The 22077-nt window shown below is 35.4% G+C and overlaps 1 protein-coding gene across 1 annotated transcript in view; it reads left to right on the forward strand.

Moving 5' to 3' along the window:
* VGlut (Vesicular glutamate transporter) overlaps window positions 1-16803 on the forward strand; it is a 57189-nt gene extending 40386 nt beyond the window's left edge. The window contains exons 4-14 of the mRNA XM_028308348.1: window positions 5486-5595; window positions 5763-5899; window positions 6529-6762; window positions 8194-8387; window positions 9121-9283; window positions 9741-9848; window positions 10031-10216; window positions 11268-11453; window positions 14032-14208; window positions 14643-14840; window positions 16073-16803. Coding sequence (XP_028164149.1) covers window positions 5486-5595; window positions 5763-5899; window positions 6529-6762; window positions 8194-8387; window positions 9121-9283; window positions 9741-9848; window positions 10031-10216; window positions 11268-11453; window positions 14032-14208; window positions 14643-14831 — 1684 coding nt within the window. The 3' untranslated portion in view covers window positions 14832-14840; window positions 16073-16803. The remainder of the gene's footprint in view (window positions 1-5485; window positions 5596-5762; window positions 5900-6528; window positions 6763-8193; window positions 8388-9120; window positions 9284-9740; window positions 9849-10030; window positions 10217-11267; window positions 11454-14031; window positions 14209-14642; window positions 14841-16072) is intronic.
* The last annotated feature ends 5274 nt before the right edge of the window (window positions 16804-22077 follow it).

Here is a 22077-nt window from a genome sequence, read left to right on the forward strand (position 1 = left end):
CTGGCCATAAATAAAAGGGAGCGCTAACAAGCGTCTCGGGTTCACCAAGTGATATTTCTTGGTGCGGCTCACCATTTTTGTCATAACTCTATTATGCTCGCGAGTGTCGAAATGCGAGATCGTTCCGTTGATTTATTAAGCCAACTGTACTTGTACATTTCTCATTCTTATTTTACCATAACATTAAAGGTTTTACTTTTTATTATACTTAACTAGCGACCCACCCCTGCTTCGCACAGGTACAATGTATTGTAGTTATAGTAATGTATTATAGTTACCTTCCTCTTGAATCACTCTATTAAAAAAACCGCAATAAAATCCGTTACGTAGTTTTAAAGATCTAAGCATACATGGGGACAGACAGACAGGAAAGCGACTTTGTTTTATAAAATGTAGTGATTTCGATTAATCACTAACCTGTTTCGGTACTATATCACATCAAACTCATACAGAGTTCAACCAACACGTTAGAACTAGGAACTAACGGACTATGAATACTGTCTTTAGTACGTAATAGGTCGTTACAGTACATTTTATATATTACATGTTTTATTCACAATCCGCTTCGTTCCTTCCTTCAGTCTCGACGTTTGGAGGTCCGTACTGAAATCTGGTTCAATGATTCATGAGTGTAGGTCTATTAAAAGTTATCTTACAGAATTTCAGTATATTTTGTGCTGAAAAGCATTAGACGTAATTCGTAAAAAGTTTGATTATCTTTTAAAATAATATTAGTCACAATGACTGATTAACGCCCGTATTCACAAACATTACTATGAGGTCGCACAGTGCGCGTGGATGCACAGGGTGACACACGAACCAAACACAAAGCTCTATTCAACACTGTGCGTTCGATTTGCTGCTTCACTTAGGCAAGCATCGTTTGTGAATACGGGCGTATAGGCCAGTAGAATTGAACACAAGGAACGGCTGGGAATTATTTCCGATTTGTAGGAATTATTTCCGATTTAAAATCTAATTTTACTGGCCTAGTAAGGATCATCTCAAAGCTTGCAAAATCGTAGAAATGAAGGCAAGTTCATAATAAAACAAACAATGACTTTCAAGTCACCGACCGCGTAACGCTTGGCTTTTTATTATTCACCTAGATAGATAAACTTAAGCGTTCGCGATCGGCGATCGTGATCGGTGGGGTGGTCGGGAAACAAATTTAACCGACAATTGTAAATCAATTAGAGGGGGTGGGCTCAGGGGTGTAATAGTCGCCCCGTCCCACTCGCCCGCCCAGGGATGGGCTCGAAATACCGTCATTTTTATTATTGTCCGCTAGTTTTTGGCAAGGTCTGACTTGTACATTAGGAAATTTTGGCAACACAAGAAGAAGTGTTCAACCGATAGTAGGGTCGAGATTTCATTTCAAAATTGCTATTACGCCAATAAGAGGAAATGTAAATCAAGTCATATTAATTGCTATAAATTCAAATTGCCAAAGATTTTCAGTGGTAAGCAGTTAATTCTTAAGATTATTTGCTTAATTTTTTAAGGTTATTTTACTTTAATCTGTGTCATATTCATACATATCGGATCTTTCTAGTAATCATCTCTATCAACTACTAACATCCCTAAAACCACGAATATGTACCGTGTAAATCTCTGTCTTATGGTACAATTATAAACACAACCATTGAATATCCACTCGTCTCCTGAGGCGTTAATTAATTAATTAAGAAGTCGCAGCATTCCTCCCTGTGCTCTGTAGGTATTCATAGTGGGGTATGCTCAAGTGCATATTGTGATCTACGCAATACACCCCCTTGGTGCTCCCCTGCTCTTCACGTCTGATCCAGGAGTTCTGTCTTCGAGGAGTCGAGAAACCTGTGTGAATTTATTGGTTTTGAAAGCAAAGCAAAGCAAAAAAGTATTACCTCTATTAAAGTCCGGGAAAACTTTATATGAATATGAGCGTGCGATTTTCCAAGTGGTTTAGGGAAGTTAAAGCACACTGACACTAGCTTTGAACTTAACAATACGTTACTTGGTAATGTAGTTTGAAACTATTAGGAAACCGCCTTGCGGAGGGAACTCAATTTAAAGCAGTCACACCTAACTGCTAAATTGAAGATAAAACTTTTCTTTCGCTAATAATGTAACTTTTCAATGTAGTAAAACAATCTTTAAATCCATAATCATAAAATATTGTAAAATATGGTTTCATGTCTGTTCTGACTTTTTTCGTCATAGTAAAATCTTGAGGCAGAAAGTCTTAACTTACAAGATTTTTTTATTAACAAGGCTTAACCCTCATATTTTTGTTTCCCATTTCAATTCTTCCTGCAGAAGAAAAAATAAATGTATTTCTACATAATTTCATGACTACAAACTTTGTAACTCTATCAATCTGTGAAGTTAAACATCAAAATGACTGTATCCATTATCGGGGCGTAGTCACGGCCTAAACAGCAATTACGGCGTTTTGAATAACGCGCGTAATTACAGGCCGTGTGTGGGGTGCATTAGCGGGCTGTGACAACCCTACGCGGGGGAGCTTAAATGACAATACTTTTATCTTACCTATAGCGTAATCTATTCATTTTAAAACCAATACCTACAGTCATTTTGCTAACATTTCCATGTTGCATAAATCAAACGTACTTACTAATTCAGATTCTGCAATTATGTAATTAAAACTTCAAATGGTGTTATCATTGTATTTGCAAGAAGAGAATCCTTAATGAAATAATATACGATTTTGCTCTACGTATTCTAACGCAGTCATCGAAGTATTCTGTTCTGTCAGAGAATATTATAATTTAATAAGTATAGCTCTACAGTTATATTGCTTAATATTCATATGGCGTGAAGCCTTTAGTAATGTACGTAAGCATATGAATTTGTATATGTAGTCTATGATAGTAGCATCTTGTGAGAATAGATAAGCTTTATTCTAAGAGCATTTGGCTTTCAGTTAGGTTCTACGGAAATTCTAAACACGTGCGAGGGTTTGAATCTATGTTTCATTTTCTTGACATAGCACATCCTTCGTAGCTCAAAGTTAGTGCAAAAGGAAAGCCCTAAGAAGCAACTACATTTAAGTATCTCACAAAGTTCATCACAAAGAAATACAGGGTGGATACGATAAGTGATCTCACTCGATTATTTCTAAACTATATAAGATTATATTTGTGTTGCCATTTTGTGGAGAGCTCGTGAAGCTTTTTTAGGATTAGTAAATAGCTTTACGATATCTTGCATAGTTAAAAACTATATAGAGTGGCTGTACTAAATGTATGGAAACTGGAAACATTGAATTTTTGGATCGATTCAGTTATTCTGTAACCTATTATTTGATGCCGTTTGAAAGAACTGGTGAAGCACTTTCAGGATCAGTAACCAGTTTTTCGATATCTTGTATAATTTAGGAATAATAATCGAGTGAGATCACTTATCGTTTCCACCCTGTATAATGATGAAAATCAGATTTTTAATTGAACAAGCATTGTTTAATTCAGACACTGGTACTCTCCCATTAATATAATAATGTGTCTTGCCTCAAATGATGAATAAATTAGCGTCTATCCGGCTACGACTGTTGACATGATATCTCGTCCAGTCAGCGCATCGGGGGGAGCGTCGCTTCCACTTGGTTATGCCTTTTATGCGACGATTCATTACCGATGGCGTCTAAATGGGGGAGCGAACAGATAGTCACATTTATTACTTTTGTCAGCGGAAAAATGAATTTACACGCCAATGCTTCTACCCGGTAGCGATGTTATCGCTAATGTTTTGGTTGGTAGGTATAAATTATTGGTTTGGTCAAGCTCTACATTTTTCTTTGGCTAATGCAATGATGTTGAGAGTTTACTTTATTGTGAAAGAGGAAAATATCTATGTTATTACAATCTCCTTAGAAAAAATTAAATAAAAATATACACTGGAGGTTCAAAGTTCAAATGCATGTGGCTAGAAAACGCCCTTAAGAACTACGAAAATTTTCTCAGGCGAATCTACAGAATTTTTCCAGTGACAGCAGCGGGTTGACTAACTTTTTTAGGTACAACGTTGCATATTTCAAAAAAAGCTATCCAATAACACATGCATAGGTCCAAGCTGTTAGTTCCAAACAATGGATCGCGTCATACTCCCGGCGATAACTCAATCGGCGGCGTGATGGCTGACTGCGCTACTGCTCGGCGGCGCGCGATAATTCGGTTACGCGCGTCGCGAGCGATGTTTGCAGGATACGCGCGATAGTGTTGGCCCAATGAGGATGTGCTTCGAGCGAATCATTCGATTGACACTTCAATGTTCGCGAACGTAAAACAAAAGAACATCGCTTAAATTTTGGTTACGCGCGTCACGAGCGATGTGTGCAGGATACACGCGATAGTGTTGACCCAATGAGGATGTGCTTCGAGCGAATCATTCGATTGACACTTCAATGTTCGCGAACGTAAAACAAAAGAACATCGGTTAAAATTCGGTTACATGTGATGTCGCGAGCGATGTTTGCAGGATACGCGCGATAGTGTTGGCCCAATGAGGATGTGCTTCGAGCGAATCATTCGATTGACACTTCAATGTACGCGAACGTAAAACAAAAGAACATCGCTTGAAATCGGTTACCCCATGATGTAGCGAGCTATTTTTGTAGAATACATGCGATAGTGTTGGCTCAGTGAGGATGTTTCGAGGGAATTCCATTGACAGTTCAATGTTCGCGGACACAGAAGAGAACATCACATATTTTTTGAATAGGTTTTTGTTTTGCATTCATTAAAACAAATATTAGGTACTATTGACAAGTGCCTACCTACGGTTTCAAAAATTTCGTTGTGTTTTTATACTTATTTTAACGAAATTAACGAAACATATTTCTGATAGAGTACAAAAATATAATCATGCCCTATGTCTCCTCGTTTGATGCATATAAACTAATCGCATCTCGAATCTCATGTTTACTACCTGCCCTTCCCATCTCTCGTGTCGATAAAGTACTTGTTATGTTTTTTAATCCTATTCGGGAGCAGATGTGCATCGCTTCCACTCCCGTTTTAATTAACCTGTTCGGAAAATGCTGGAGATATGAATTTGTTTTGCAAGGTAGATTAACCCTAAATCATCTGATAGTTACGCGCGTCTTGTAAGTTAAATATCAGTCGAATAATATAAAACAGTTCAGAGTAACTAAGCCTTTGAACAGCTTTTGATGGATTTTAAATAATATTCATTGGCAAGAAATATCGTATGATCTTGATCATTTTATTTATTAGGTAGGTACATCATGGAATAAAAAACAATTAAGTAGGTACCTAAATGAAATGCTTACGCTGTGTTGAACCATCTTAATTTAACTGTAACAAACGTCAAAAATCTGTCAAACTCCATACAAAAAGCACCGGTTATCGTTAAAGTTAGGTGGCTAGAACGAACGCTAAAGAACTAGAAATCTAGAGTCTTTCTAGTTTAACAAACTAGTCTTGGGTAATATTTCGTTTACTGACAATCGTTTTCTTTGTTGCAGGAACTCACAATATGAAACCTTCCATGTGGGGCAGAAGGGTTATCAAATGTACGATGGCGAGGACTTGGAGACGCCACCGTCTCCTGACAGGCCACCACCACGACCCATAGGTAATGTTTGTATTCGGCGTATAGTGAAGTCTCATATTTGGGGAATGTACTATGTATCATGAGTAGAGTCTTATTTTAAAAGGATGCTAACGATTTCAAAGTCACCCTGTAGACTTTTAGTCTGTTTATAAATAAATAGGGGTTATAAGTAAATGTGTGGATCGCAGACAAGTATATCCGCGCCGAGTGCCCATGCCTGTCGGCGCGGTACACGGTGGCGCTGCTGGCCTGCTTCGGCTTCAGCATCATGTTCGGCATGCGCTGCAACATGAGCATGGCCAAGCTCAAGATGTCGGAGATCAACGTAAGTGCTCCTTATAAAAAAAAACACCTTCACCCTCTTACCTGACTATGCGAAAAGAAAGCTTACATATTTCATCACATCACCCAAACATATTATTATGCTCAGGTACTATTTGTTATAAAATCTTAGTATAAGTATATTCTTCCTTATCAAATATTCAAATTGAATCAAGTCTGCTATGACCTAACTACGAGTATAACTAGAAAGCATAGTGATTGCATCACGATTTTGTGTCGTCTCACACCACATACATTTGGGTCATTTTAATAAAGGGAGGCATCAATTAAACGAATATTAAGTATGTGCACTAGCTATTCATTAAATACTTACATAAAGGCCGTTGAAATATAAAATAGATAAATTCTACGGAGAACAATTAAAAATACGGACAAAAGATCAAACTAGAACGAACTCCCAACACTCGGACAATCGTTTCCACAGTAAGTTTCAAGAATCCTTTTTGTTGTCCCAAAAGAATGTGGAGTGAATGCCAGCAACTTTGTGATGCAAAGAGTTTATTTCAATACTCAATACTCAATACTCAATTCTTTATTTCAGACAACGAACGGCGTTAATAATAACGCCATTATTAATAACGCCGTTCTTATAATAATATCCTTCTTGAGCAGAATACGCCATTCAACTGGACGGTGGAGGTGGAGTCCTCGATCGACTCATCGTACTTTTTCGGCTACCTGATCACCCAAGTGCCAGGAGGCTTCCTGGCCTCGATGTACCCGGCTAACAGGATCTTCGGAGCGGCCATTGCCATATCAGCTTTGTTGAATATGGCGATACCCGGAGCCATGTCTGTGGGACCTGCTGCTGTTGTGATTCTCAAAGTAGCTCAAGGGTTTGTTGAAGTAAGTACAATTTTGTTAATGTTTAACTTATTTTTGTTTTAGCTGATTTACATAGATTGTATAAAAAATATAACCCTATTGTGAGAATCGTTTTCATTATAAAATTAGTGACATATTCACGAAAACAGAAAGTGTCTACAAACGTTATTGGAATGTGTGCTGATTATCAACATAACTTCAAAAACCATGGGGTAGCAACTCCCCGATGAGCATGTAACGAGTATAACGCCATACGTTTAAAATTTCCGACATTTGGCATTCAGTCCGTGCCGGAGCATGATCAAGCTTATTACTGACGCTTAAAATTTTGAAGCCGAACTGTATCAAATACGTTCGTCACGTTTGGATTCCACTCCCCTTCCTTTGGTACAATAGACAAACTAAATTCTGCATAATACGCTGTATCTTTAACAAAGCGCAATGGTGTAGGGCGATGCTAATTTAATACGATATGATTGAATAATAACATGAAAGTTGAGGCGGAATATAGGGAAAATTTGCGGTGAAATAAAATGTTTAAAGCATGGGTACATCTTACCAAAGTAAAGAAAGGGTACTATAATCATACTTAATTCTCCCACAAAATAAACAGTCCGTTAAGTCAGAGAATAGTGACATCGATGCAATAAAGTAATAGAGGTTAAAGTATGAAATGGCCGATTTAGTATTTAATTCCTTTAACACTACTTATGCTTTGTGTTTCCTTAAAAAATCGCAGAAATGTAGGTAACTATATATGGAAAAAGGCAATTTCATACTTTAACATCTTAGATTACCTATTATCTAACTTAAGGACTCGACGACATAATCACAATATCGAACATAACCCTGTAAAGACATAGGATAACAATCCAATCAGTCATAGCCGGCAGATGTTTTAATTGAAATCCTAATATTTCTTTTATCAGCATTATCGTTTCGGAGGGTCGGTTTTCAATTAGATAGCACATCGATTCGTATCCATCTCGAATCGCACTCGAGTACAGTCGGCATCATTTCCAAAGTACAAAGCCTCTTTAGGATTATCGGGCCCTCCGTCGCCATGGCTACGTATTTGCTCCGCTCAGTACATCCCGGCTTAGTTGATTTTTCAATGCCAGCGCTATCCTATTAAATCTAATACCGGGAAACGCTGATACGATCATATACTGAGATGTATCATCTTTTTATAAAGGTCGTCTCATGAGAATAGACATTGTATGATGAGCACAAAAGATTGAATAACTTAGATTTTTCCTGAACATTCTATGCAATAAAGTTATTCGGAATAGGTTAAAGTATTAAACCGATTCGATATAGGGGAGAGATAATTATATGATGGTAAAATGTCATGTATTATTTTTGTTTTAATTACATTTTAACTTATCAATTAAATCAATAGTCTTCAGTTGTCGAACTAGACATCGGAACCTAACACCATTCCATATACAGGGTGTAACGTACCCCTCCTGCCACGGCATCTGGCGGAATTGGGCGCCGCCTCTGGAGCGCTCGCGGTTGGCCACGCTGGCCTTCTGTGGCACCTACGCCGGGATCGTGGTGGGCATGCCGCTGTCAGGGCTGCTTACCGACTACATCTCGTGGGAGGCGCCGTTCTATTTCTATGGCGTTTTCGGGGTCATTTGGTAAGTGTTAGCAGATGTGAAATACAGTAAAGGGAACGAGTCTTCAGTCTACGTTAACACAGGGTGGCCCACGAGACGGATATTTTTTTTAAAAGGTGGATCAGTGACTTGCCGGATCCCGCCAGGAAAAAAGTACTGACGATACACTTGAGAATCAATTGATTACTTGCCATCTGAAATTAATAAATAAACAGTAAGATGCTTGGTCTAGTTTTAATTTCACTAGATAAAGAAATATTATTAGGTATAAGTTATAATGAATGATTGTAAGTTCACAGTGACTTTACGACAGTCAAGTATGAATGACTATAGTTATAGAACGCAATTTAAAATGGAGTTGATTTCTTTGAGTGCAGTCCTAAAGGAAGCAAATAGCAATATAAAATCGTATGCAATTCCTTGGCACACATTGTAATATTATCGTCGATGTAGAGCAAAAGCTTCCTACTTAATTTCATAATAGCAATGTTGCAGTTCTCTATAATATAAAAAATCGAAATCTAAAAATGAATCGCAAAATGTGTTGGTAAGCGCATAACTCAACAACGCCCGGACCAATATTACCAATTCTTTTTTTAATGTTTGTTGAATTCCAAGGATGGTTTTTACGGCGAGAAAAGTTCGAATAATTTCCGAGCAAAATTCAACCCCTAAGGGGGTAAAACGGGGTCCACGCGTACGAAGTCACGGCGGCCACTAGTACCTAATAAAATGTACTTATTCTGCCTCAAAGGTACACGATGTGGCTCTGGCTGGTATTCGAGAAGCCGAGCAAGCACCCACACATCGCTGGCAAGGAGCTGACCTACATTGAGGAGTCGTTGGGAACGGCTTCCCAGGCCGCCATGCCTGGCTTTTGGGCTACACCTTGGAAGGAATTCGCGACCTCACCTCCGGTAACTATGAACTTCATTAATAAAATGAAAACATTATTAGATACTAGCTGACCCGGCGAACTTTGTTCCGCCTTAATGGCAATAAATAAGCAGACTTTTTTTTTAATTTCGAACGGGATAAAAAGTATCCTATGTCCTTCTCCTGGCTCTAAACTACCTCCCTGACAATTTTCAGCTAAATCGGTTCAGCCGTTCTTGAATTATAACGTGGTGTAACTAACACGACTTTATTTTATTATAGATAGATATAGATAGATTACAATTAAGATACCCCCAAACTAAGGATGAGTAGCACCACTTTAACTTTGACCGTAAAAAACGTTAAAAGTCTATCACATTTCATAAAAAAATACCGATCTAAATTATAGTAACCGTTAATGTTGATAACTATAATGACTTGTTTCATCTTTCACATGTTTCTCATTCAATTTGTAAGACAGTTGTTTTTCCATTGTAGGTTTACGCTATCATCGTGGCCAACTTCTGCAGAACATGGAACTTCTGTTTGTTAGTCATATTCCAGTCTGCATATTTCAGCAGCAGGTTTAAAATGGAGATTACTGAGGTACCAAATTTTTACATTCATTATTAAATTTTGCGATTAAATCTTACATTTCAGTTGAGAATGAATTATTGTTATTTGAGTCTCCAATCTTTTTACTTCTTCATAGTTTGTGTAACTTGTTTATAATGTAAAAAAGGTGATACAATTATTCTTTTANTTTCTCAAAATCAACATACTTTTAGTCTGGCTTCGTTGGCGCTATACCTCACCTGATCATGACGTCACTCGTGCCTATCGGTGGTATGCTAGCCGATTACCTGCGGAAGAACAACATCATGACCACCACCAACGTGAGGAAACTGTTCAACTGTGGCGGCTTCGGCATGGAAGCATTCTTCTTCGTTCTCGTGGCCTACGCCAATAATAAGGTTAGTCTATTTAGTCCATTGTGCATTGGGTACCTACACCAAAATTGAATAAATCTATACTATTATTTCAGTTATTTGTCCGTTCACAATTCACATACATAAAACGAATTGTTACACGTCAGTAACACTTCACGAGTGTAGTTCACTTTAATCAGTGTTGAAATAAGATCCCGTTAATGGTAGACATCTATGAATTATTTTTTGGGAAAGCCAATACATTTACGTCCGTGTTTTGAGTCATTGACAATCGTTTATGACGGTTTATGACAATCGTGTATTCATTTTGACCTCGTTCATGTCGTGTTTACTATGACTCTATCTCTTAGTAGTGACTGAGTTTGTTCCGGCGTTTCTTCTCAGCACTTGCCATATGTTTGTCTCTAAGCGCTGGTAGAGCCCAAAAGATAAGGAGCTTAAGAGCTACATTTTTTTAATTGTTTTTGACGTTTATAAGTGCCAAAATATAGGGTCATTTCGCCTGTTTGCGTCCATTTCTTTTAGTCTGGCTTCGTTGGCGCTATACCTCACCTGATCATGACGTCACTCGTGCCTATCGGTGGTATGCTAGCCGATTACCTGCGGAAGAACAACATTATGACCACCACCAACGTGAGGAAACTGTTCAACTGTGGCGGCTTCGGCATGGAAGCATTCTTCTTCGTCCTCGTGGCCTACGCCAATAATAAGGTTAGTCTATTTAATCCATTGGGTACAAAGCCAATACATTTACGTCCGTATTTTGGGTCATTGTGTTTATGACAATCGTAAATCCATTTTGAACTTTTTCATATCGTGTTTGCTATGACTCTATCTCAGTAGTGACTGAGTTTGTTCTGGTGTTTCTTCTCAGCACTTGCCAAATATGTTTCTCTTCGATGGTAGAGCCCAAAAGATAAGGAGACATGTAAAGTGTCCCTTAAGGGCTACATTTTTTAATTGTTTTTGACGTTTATAAGTGCCAAAATATACTTAATAAAATATTTATGATTTTGATTTTACTTCAGAAGCTATTGTCTTGTTTAGATTTTGAAAAATGTGTTGTCTATTTTAGTACGTAGCCACAATAGAGCTGACTCTGGGTGTGGCGTTCAGTGGCTTCGCGATATCAGGGTACAACGTGAACCACCTGGACATCGCTCCTCGGTACGCGTCCATCCTCATGGGGCTGTCGAATGGCATCGGCACCATCGCCGGGTTCCTGGTACCCATCGTGATTGACTACATAACTCAAGACAGGGTTGGTATTACTTGGCATACTCAATTTTAATAATCGACTATTTAGAAATTAATGCTATGAATGAAATGGGTATGAAAGTTGAATATAGGTAGATCTGTAAATCTAGTAGAAGTTAAAACAGGCAAGCTATTATACTTGTACTAAGTATGTATATTTTTACTTGAGTCATGCCTGCTTGAGTGCTATCTACGAGTATAATATTTGCGTAATGCTTGAGTCAAGCTCCTTATACAGTGTGAGTCACGTTAAAGTGTACATATGAAAATAGATGAAACTAGACCTATTTTTATCGAGAAAAAAGCGGTCAAAAAATTTTTGAGATTTTTTTTTATTTTTTTATAGAATTTTTAGAAAACGTAATAACTTTTAAACTAAGTGGTATATCCTGATAAACTAAAAACAGTAACAATGCTAAATAACAGGCAATACTAAAAAAATACATAAAATACACAAAAAAGGCCAAAAATTATAAAAAATGATACTTTTTGAAAAAAATCTGCTTTAAAATTCGTGTTTTTTTGGTTATTTGATAAATTTCTCCAAAAAATGCCCCTATAACAGGTGGTTTTTATTACTTTGTATTATTTTCTATCGTATTATCTTTGTAAAACCAAAAATCGCATGTCTCTATCCCTATCACAACATTTGCTATGATCGTTTCATTTTTTATTATTTGTTGGCCTTTTTTGTGTATTTTATGTATTTTTTTAGTATTGCCTGTTATTTAGCATTGTTACTGTTTTTATTTTATCAGAATATACCGCTTAGTTTAAAAGTTATTACGTTTTCTTTACAATAAGTAATTGGCAGAAAAAAAATTCTATAAAAAAATAAAAAAAATCTCAAAAAATTTTTTACCTCTTTTTTGTCGATAAAAATAGGTCTAGTTTCATCTATTTTCATATGTACACTTTAACGTGACTCACACTGTATTTACATAATAAATCCTACACTATTTGTTCTTGTAACCATACCAATACCTATGCTTGATGCAAACTGCTTAATTTCTTGATATCTCTACTTGGATAGAGTACCTATCGTTTGGTCTAACCTAATTTATTACGTATTCAGAGCAAACGTCACTTAGCGTATTCAATAAGTAAGGAGTTGACCATTTCATGGTTGCCTCCACCCCTAAACCAAAATACATTAATGTAACAAATTGTGTCGCTTCCAAGTAAAATTCGAAGCTATGAATAAATGTATAACGCGACGTCACCATAACAGTTATTACTTTTATTCTCACAATAGAATTACAATAACAGAGTTTCTCGTTTCTCCATCGTTATTGACAAACGTTCTCCCCTAAACAAGGTATCGCTTTCCTCGCGAAACAAAAAGGACACTCGGCCGTGGCTAATTTAAAAAAGAAATCGCGCTGTAGGAACGCGGGTGGAATACCGAATGAGCGTGGGTGCGCGGCGAGGCGGCTACTATCGGTGAGCACNCTGAGCACTATATTATCGCCGCAGTCGGGACATTGCGCACGGGTGCCTTTGCTTTAAAGGGGTTCGGAAGAACTACATCTACCGGCTAAAGCTGCTTAGGCAATTTTGAATGAGCAGTCGTAGAAATATGATTGTTTTCAGATATACTTTCAAATGATGAGGACAGGACGAGGTTTAAGCATATATGATTTTCTAAACTAGGAGGAGAGAAAACCTGAGTTTATGGGAGGATTATTGTCTACTAGCGGCCGCCCGCGACTTCGTACGCGTGGATCCCGTTTTACCCCCTTCATCTATCTTAAGCGGTTTAGATTTTTCATACAAAAGGATTTTCCCGCTAATTCCCGTTTCCGTGGGAATTCCTAAGTATACTATAACCTGCTCAGGAGTATGAAGAATAATTGTACCAAGTTTCGTTAAAATCCGTCAAGTAGTTTTTGTTTCTATATGGAACATACAGACAGACAGACAGACAGACAGACAGACGGACAGACAGACAGACAAAAATTTTACTGATTGCATTTTTGGCATCAGTATCGATCACTAATCACCCCCTGATAGTTATTTTGAAAATATATTTCATGTACAGAATTGACCTCTCTACAGATTTATTATAAGTATAGATTTGTCACAGAGATGAAAAATTTCGCTTACCTATTCTATTTTATGACGAATGTATGAAACTTACAACAGGCTGACGAGTCGACTCGAGTTTGTAACCCTTAAAAAAGGTATATTGTTCGAATCATATCATGCAAGAATATTGAGCACAGTGGAAACAAAGCTCGTATCATTACCTATTTTCTAAAAATAGTCCGTTAGAAGCACAATACAAAATCACTATTGACAGCCTCTCTCTTTCGTCTACCCATTTGCTAACGACATAGGTAGTACATACTATCTTACTAATATTATAAACGCAAAAGCGTCTGTGGATGTACTATGTCTATATTGATGTTTGTTACTTTTAGACGCAAAATCTATTGAATGGATATTGATAAAAGAAATTATTTATTTATACTTGAGAACAAAATTTATAACAATCTGTGACTTTATTACTTAGTTATTTATTCATTTTAGTTGATTTCTCTCAAATATTCCGTAATATTGTATCTACAAAACATTTTTAGAAAATCTACGCGAAAGCTATAACGGAGTGGCGCGACGTATTCCTCATGGGCGCCACGGTACATTTCATCGGCATCACAATATACGGCATATTCGCTTCGGGCGAGCTGCAGCCGTGGGCGGAACCCACCCAGCCGTACGAGACGCCTGTCAAGTCGCTGGACCATGAGACGACCTTTGTATGTATCATCTGATATGTCTGAATAATCTATAGCCATATCTCTGTGGGTGTTCTTTTGTGCTAAACTTGTGTTGCGCGATGGAAAGGATGGTTTATGGCTTATTTTACTCCATTTTTAATGAGAACTTTGCTTTTTATGCGAAAATATTGTGAAATTGCAATTTTTAAGACACATACTTCAGGGAAGTTTTTTAGTAGATCATTGCCATGGTCCATCATAGGATTTCTGATCCGCTTTAAAAAAAATACGCAGAATTTAGTATTTAAGACAAAAGATATACACTCGTAATACTTAAAGCAAATAAGCTCAGTTGAGCTTAATTACCAGATTTACATCTTTTTGATAAAATTCAACACCGCCATTCCAGGCCTGCGTTTACATTAGTTTAGCTCTTCCTATATTTTGTACATTACTATGACTTATTACTTCAGTCGGAGCAGCCATCAGCCCCACTCAAGGGCACTGAGAACGCAGGGTACGGCGCCATCCCTCCGCCGCGCCCCCCCGCGCCCGAGAAGCACGTGCCCAACAACCCCTTCGTGTCCGGCGCCATCTACCAGGCCGAGCCTGTGCAGCCGCCCGCGCTGCAATACCAGGACCCCACCGATGGCACTTACTAGACCTTTAAGGTGAGTGATAAAGTCAAAATTTCTTTATTTGTTTAGACTAATAAATAGTTCTTACAAATCGTCATTTTGCTCTTAAGGAGCCTCTACATGTCTCATAATCTTTTTACCCTACCAGCGCTTCGAGACCAACATTTGGCAAGGGCTGAGAAAAAGCGCATCAACAAACTCAGTCACCACTGTCTGCCGGTTAATATAAATAAATAGAAATAGCAGTAGTAGGTACATTCGATTCAGGAGCAGTTCACTGAATTTATCATGCATTCTTGTATAGTGTATAATATAGAACTAAACTAGTGATAAGGTGAGTAAACTCCAAAGCTAAGCATTTTTGTATTGTGTATGTATGCACACCCCGAAGTAGGCCATTGTTACCAGGCCGAGCCTGTGCAGCCGCCCGCGCATCTCTACGAGGACCGCACCGATGGCACTTACTAGACCTTTAAGGTGAGTCATATAGAACTAGACCAGTGATCAGACTTTAACATGAGTAAGGTCAAAGCTAAGTATTTTTTTATATGTATTATGCACACCCCCAAGTAGGTTATTAGTACCAGGCCAAGCCCGTACAGCCGTCAGCGCATCTCTACCAGGACAGCACCGATGGCACTTACTAGACCTTTAAGGTAAGTTCGTTCGTTTCAGCCAAATGACGTCCACTGCTGGACAAAGGCCTCCCCCAAGGATTTCCACAACGTCCGGCCGCCCGCATAGACTTCCTGCGACCCTCACCAGATCGTCGGTCTACTTAGAGGGGCCTGCCCACACTACATCTTCCGGCCCGTGGTCGCTATTCGAGAACTTTTCTGCGACAGCGGCCATTAGCTCTGCGAGCTATGAGTAAGTGCTCCGCCCACTGCCACTTGATTTAAAGTAGACGTGGTCTTATTGACTTCCCAGTCTTACTGGACTCTGCACCATTAACAGTAAACATTGGCGCTAAAGAGACTAAGGTGAGTTGCTTAGTACTCGTAGATAAAAAATCTAAATTATAAGCCATGGGCTCCATGAGGCTAAACCCTTACAGTCTGATGGCACTTACCGACATAAGTGCTCTCTACATTATAACATGAGCTCACAAGCTTTCTGGTGACAGCCGGGTCCGTGTTAGCTACGCACCTGTAAGTAAAGTGAGAAATGAAAGAGCAAAAAAACGTATGATTCTTTAAGACTGCCCCATTCCTTTCTTTCAATGCCAGTCCGACAATAATAATTTGGATCTAACTTTGTTTCAGGTATTTCTTAAGTAATCCTGGTCCGGTATGGATTTCCTTATATTTTTATAGATAGGTAGAAAAAAATACATTTATTACTGTTTTGATTCAATAGCTTGTACGAAATATCATGTTGTTTCTAGCATCCGTCGCCTGCGACATAGTGTACCTGTATCTACATATGACTATGTGTACCTGTTTCCAAATTATTTTAATATCAGCTATTGAATTTCGTTATTATTGCTCAAAGATGATAGTCATTTACTATTAGACTTGTTATTTAAATTGAATCTCATATTTTTAAATATTTATTTACGCATAATCTTTGTACAGTTGTAAATAAGTTATATTTGCATATCAAATATCAACGCTTTAAGTGTCAGTCAGTTACTACGTTGTATAGCGTCTATTTCTTGGATATAATCTCAGAGTTCAGTACAAAAAAGTGCATACCACGACTGTCTATCAGAATATATTATAGTTATAAATATTATTTTCCGATGTTCACAAAGAAGCAAATCAACTATTTAAAGGTTTCAAAACGCGTGCTAAACAATGAATAGTTAGTTGAGTATGTTTGATTAGAATTTGCACAACTGAACATTTTCATTACTCGTAGCTAAGTTTCATAAAATTGTTGTAAACTGTTTATAAATATTTAAGTAATTGTTCAAAATTTAGTATTGTACCCATTTGGAAAATATAAATGTACTTAATATCTACCTATAATAGGTGTAGAACGAAAATGTTAACTGTGGAGGGAAGTAATGTTATCATTATATAGGTTCAATTTATTGTTATTGTGTTGTTATTTTATTCATAGTTAAAATTTAAAATTCACGATGAAATACTAACAATCAATACAACTTTAATTTACTATTAAACTACATACATTTCCCTATCTATTGTGTAATGTACGAGTAGATGCGTTGTATATGCTTGTATTAAAGGAATATTTAAGATACATTAGTAAATATACCTACAAAATATGTATTTGAATTGTAAAAAATACTTTAAAAAAAATTGATTCTGATATTTTACCAAATAATTTGCAAATTACTTACTACAGATAAATTAAAAATGAGTTTAGGTAGCATTATTTGCTCAAACTGAACATTGTTATGATTTCTATAAGACGTTTGACTAAGGTACATTGATTTACTAAATTTTATGTATTAAGAAGTATAAAAGAGTAACTTAATTTTTCAACCAAGTGTGATACTTTCTTTTGCAGGCCGGTATGAATATGATTTACTAGTTTGACTAAGGTACCTAATATAAGCCGCAAAAGTATGTGATACTCATATTGTTATGTAAATAAATGTAATCTATTATGCATGAGTAGATATGTACCTACCTACTTATAAATATCTCGTTACTTGTAGATGCATATTTAAATATATTTATTAAATATTGCATGGACACTAGTACGCTTATTTACCCTTTGCACTCTCCCACTTGCACCTTATTAATTTTACCCAGTTAAAAATTTAGTAGCAATAGTTTTTTGTAGATTGTTGTAAATAATATAGGTAATTACTGCACCACACTTTGACACTCATATGGGTTATAAGGCACAATGCACAAGGTAGTAAAGCACGAGTAATAATAATTCGATTGAGATTTTGAGGTAATTCGACCAGTATAATAAATTAAAAACGACAATAATTATGAAAGTGCTAGATCTTTTTGCTTTTATTGAGGCTAATATGAAAATTAGGTGAAGAGATTTAAGATTCTCAACCAACAACGACAATAACGGAGAATATGAGACCAAATAAATATACGAAATTCACTCGTTAATATGCACTCATAACTTGCGAATGTTTTCAAAATTATAAAAAAAACTAATAACTTATGTAAAGACAATAATTAGATACTGAATTCGACCACTTCACTCGTTAAAAAATTGCACATCGTAAAATTCATTTACGTAAATGACAATAAAATTAAATGTGACAATAAACATGATTCTCTTTTGATTATAATAATTCAAATAAACGCAAAATGACACTTAATAAGTAGTACTAATTGAAATACAATTGGTCCAGTTTGAGCCAGCATGGACCCACTATGATGTGCTTTTTTCAGAAAATACGCAGGCAAACGTGTAAAAACACGAATTTGTTTTATTTATACATACTTTTTCAAATAAATAAAACATTTGCCTTAAAGCCCTGTCATCGGGTGGGGGTATTTATAAATAGTTAGGCTCTTAGTTTCCAAAGCATTTAATCGGAAATACATAATAAGTAACTCGATGAAATCGGTGATAAAATCGATAATAATTAAGTAGCTTTCGAGTGCCGATAGGTTTATTGAAATTAATTGTAAAAGTATAATAACGTATCAAATAAGGAAAATATAGGCGAAATGTTTAGTGTTAGAGACTAAATAATAGAGGACAGTAACAGAACAAAGAATATCGTTTAAATTTCTACAGTTTAAAAAAGCAGATTGAAAATCAAGACTTAGTGAAAGTTCTCTACCTACAATATCAGTAGGTACAATATTGTATGTATGTCTATGGTAAGACATGTTTAAAATAAATACTAAATAAATCACTTTGGCAGAAAAAATACGAAATAATTGGCTATTGACACACCAAGTTCCACACCTGAATAACTAAGGTCTGTTAAACTTAAATTTCAAGCCAGTAGAAACCTTTTAGTCGTAAGAAAACACTTTAATATTAATATTTTTTAATGAAACCAGCAACAAGTAACATTCTGAATGCTCGATATAACCAAATGATGAAATGAAGTTTTAGATTTTGAAATATTTCACTATGAATAGGAGAGACAGTGCTTCTAAAGGTCTTTAGTAGAAATATTGCGATTCCATGTTTGGTAACTGCTGTCCTCTAAATAGTCGTTGAACTCAACTGGACAATAAAAACGGTAGCTTAGCTGTAAGATGGCGATAGCCGTGCAAATGATAATAATTTACTAATTACTGAAAATAGATTTCATTAGAGTTAATACTTATATCAAGAACTTGTTGGACATGGGTGGGAATTATCATAACCTATAATATCATTGATATAATAAGCTTTATCCAATGCTAGATTTATTCGTCTGTAATAATGTTGATTTGCTCTGCATCACAGAGCCACAAAAAACAGTAAAATAATTCAATTTGTTTTGATTTGATTATGTCATGAAATTAAATATTTACAATTATTATTTGACTGGTAATATTATGAGGTAATTATTGTTGTTAATTTAATACTTTCGTGATACTTATTAAAAATGAATTACATAATGTTATAATTATGAATTTGTTTGTGGAGTTTGGTGACGTCCTTTTATCAGGGATCATTTTCATTGTAACCTATTTCTAAAATTGTTAGAATTATAGAATAACTAGAATGTAAAACAAGTGTTGTTTTAAAGAGTCTCTACGCCGTCAATTCTGTGCTGTAATATATTTTGAATAACGATGAGAAATATTACTTGAATGTGTAGTTATTATCTAATTACGAATAATAAAATCACATTATTTTTATAGAAATAAAAACATTTTAAAAATATTTACGTAAGGAAACGTAGTAAATTGCTATAAATTATGGTATCATTATTTTTAAATGGACGCACCAAATATGTAAAAAAGATGATTTTTTATTCTTTTTATTAATGATTAAAGTCAATATTTCATTTACAGCATAATGCAGATTTATACAAATCACAAATAATTCAAAATAAATGTTTAAAATGTTACTTAATTCATTTATATTGTTGCAATATAATGTTATGAAAGGTTTGCTTTCAGGCTAGGTAAAAATGTTTATTGTTTACGTGTTTTATTAAATGATATTGTGGTAAAATCGCCGGGAATTGTGCATGTAAAAATTAGTAGTTTATTTCTATTATAGGTTTTACATAAAAATCTAAATAGTACTGATAATAAGATCTTCTTTCTCAAACTGTCACACACGGAAGTTGTTAAGTTTTTAGGTTTCCATGAAGATCTGTAGAAACGTGAGATTCGAGGAAAAAAGTTGTAACGTGCTATAGTGTATGTTCGTATAGTGCAATGAAATGACAACAACTAACGACACAGGAGAACGTGGTAAAATAAATTAGACATGCCAATATAATAGTAGTCAAACCCTAGTAAGGTTAGTTAACAACTGATTTTAAAAGATGGACTATCATAGAAAAAGTTTTTAAACACGTCATAGTCACATTAATCTGTTTTTTGAATGATGGTCTTTTCGCCAATAAAAGCTCGCCATTGACGTTTTTTTGCTAATAATATGCGCATAGAAGGTTTTAGTCGTAATTTGTTTTCTCAATGATAATTTTCACGATGTCCAAAACGATGGCGTAAAGGGTACCGATCCCCCAAACACTTGTTGACGCGCACCGATTGCGAAACGTAGAGTAACGTAAACCTATTTTTAGCTAGAATTTAGTAATAAGTATCAAGTTACTAGGAATAAACATAATAATAAGTACTCGATTTATTTTATTTAGATATTATTATCTTAAAGATACTTTTGGAGTTTTATTTGTTGCAAAACGTTCCTTAAAATAGTTAACGCCTTTTGCGTCTCTACCAAAATTCTGCTTTTTTGATTTACAGTTGATGAAACAGGAAATAATATTTTCTCATTGGAATAAAAAACAATTTAAACTGATTTCTAGACCGTGTACGTATTCATTTACGTTATTTTGATTCAACGCTTCGAGAATAAAGTTTTAAGTTTAATCGTCATGGCAGATAAAAAAATAATTTTACTTAATATTATTATAATGATAGGTTACTTAAGTAAGTGATTATGATAATAATAACTAGTTCATAGGGATCATAGAGATATGACAATAATTTTACTTACAATGGGGTGATCTCACTCTATAAGGCTGTGTTGACAATAAAGCTTCACAAAGCGAACTGTAGATGTAAAGATAATCGATAAAATAACTATACTAAGGTCTAGGTCTAGTATACTAGGATCGTAGGTTTTGCCTTATTTATTCTAAAGTAATATTGATTGTGTTTGTTTTAAAATATAAAATAGTAATACTTAATTACACAAGTCAACAATATGTTTATGGGTTCCGTTTTGTCTTTTTATTAGCTTATTAGATATTTGAATAATTTGCAAGTACTACCTATTATTAAAATCATAAAAATCGATTAAAGTCTATATTTTTCATTAATTTGTTTGTTCCAGTTACTTTTTATGCCTGTTATGGTAGAGCTTTCTTGTAATTTGTAAATATTTATAGATATGATATCAAATAAGGCACTAGAAATAAAAATAATACAAGTGTATAATCGATTTCACTAATGTTTACATTATAATAAATATAGGATTAGTATTCACGAGTTATAAGGCTTCATATTTGTGGTTTTAATTATGAAATAAACTTTATACAGTGACATCACTAGGTTGCTAAATAAATCCTACATAAATAAATGCAATAAGGTCGAAGATACAAACATATATTTTTTTCAATAACTTCTAGATATGTATTAATAGTTATTAACTTCATAATTAATCCTTTCTATATTTTAGGTGGCGTACAATAAAAAACTATTTAATATCTATATTATATCTAAATTTACGATACATAAATGTGGAGCCCTATAATCCGTTATTTACTTGCCAAAAGAGCACTGATTTGTCAATTATTGATTAGACTCATACTTAAGGATTTTCTTTGAAGTCCTGACGTTGCTACTGCTGTAAATAATTTGTGTCGCTTATACCTGTTTATCATTTCACTTCACGAATCATCATAGGCAATAGATATTGAGAAATAATAGTGACGTCCCAAAAATAGCCCTTATTATGTTACATTTAGCGACCCACCTAAATTTTGAAAATTAACGGTGTAGAGTTCTTTAGTAATAGAATGTTAGTTCTGAATCGGCGCCTATGGCTTTTTTACAATTGTTTAGAAAAAACACAATTTTGCAAATGATAGTTTTATTTGCTTTCTCTCTGATCTTTTATATTTCATTTAAATCTCCCTTTATTAGGTATATAATATTTTTTGTTTCCTAGGCCGGTTACT

Source organism: Ostrinia furnacalis, unplaced genomic scaffold (assembly GCF_004193835.3).
Source record: "Ostrinia furnacalis isolate ACB-3 unplaced genomic scaffold, ASM419383v2 OfSCF2414, whole genome shotgun sequence".
Classification (NCBI taxonomy): Eukaryota; Metazoa; Arthropoda; class Insecta; order Lepidoptera; family Crambidae; genus Ostrinia; species Ostrinia furnacalis.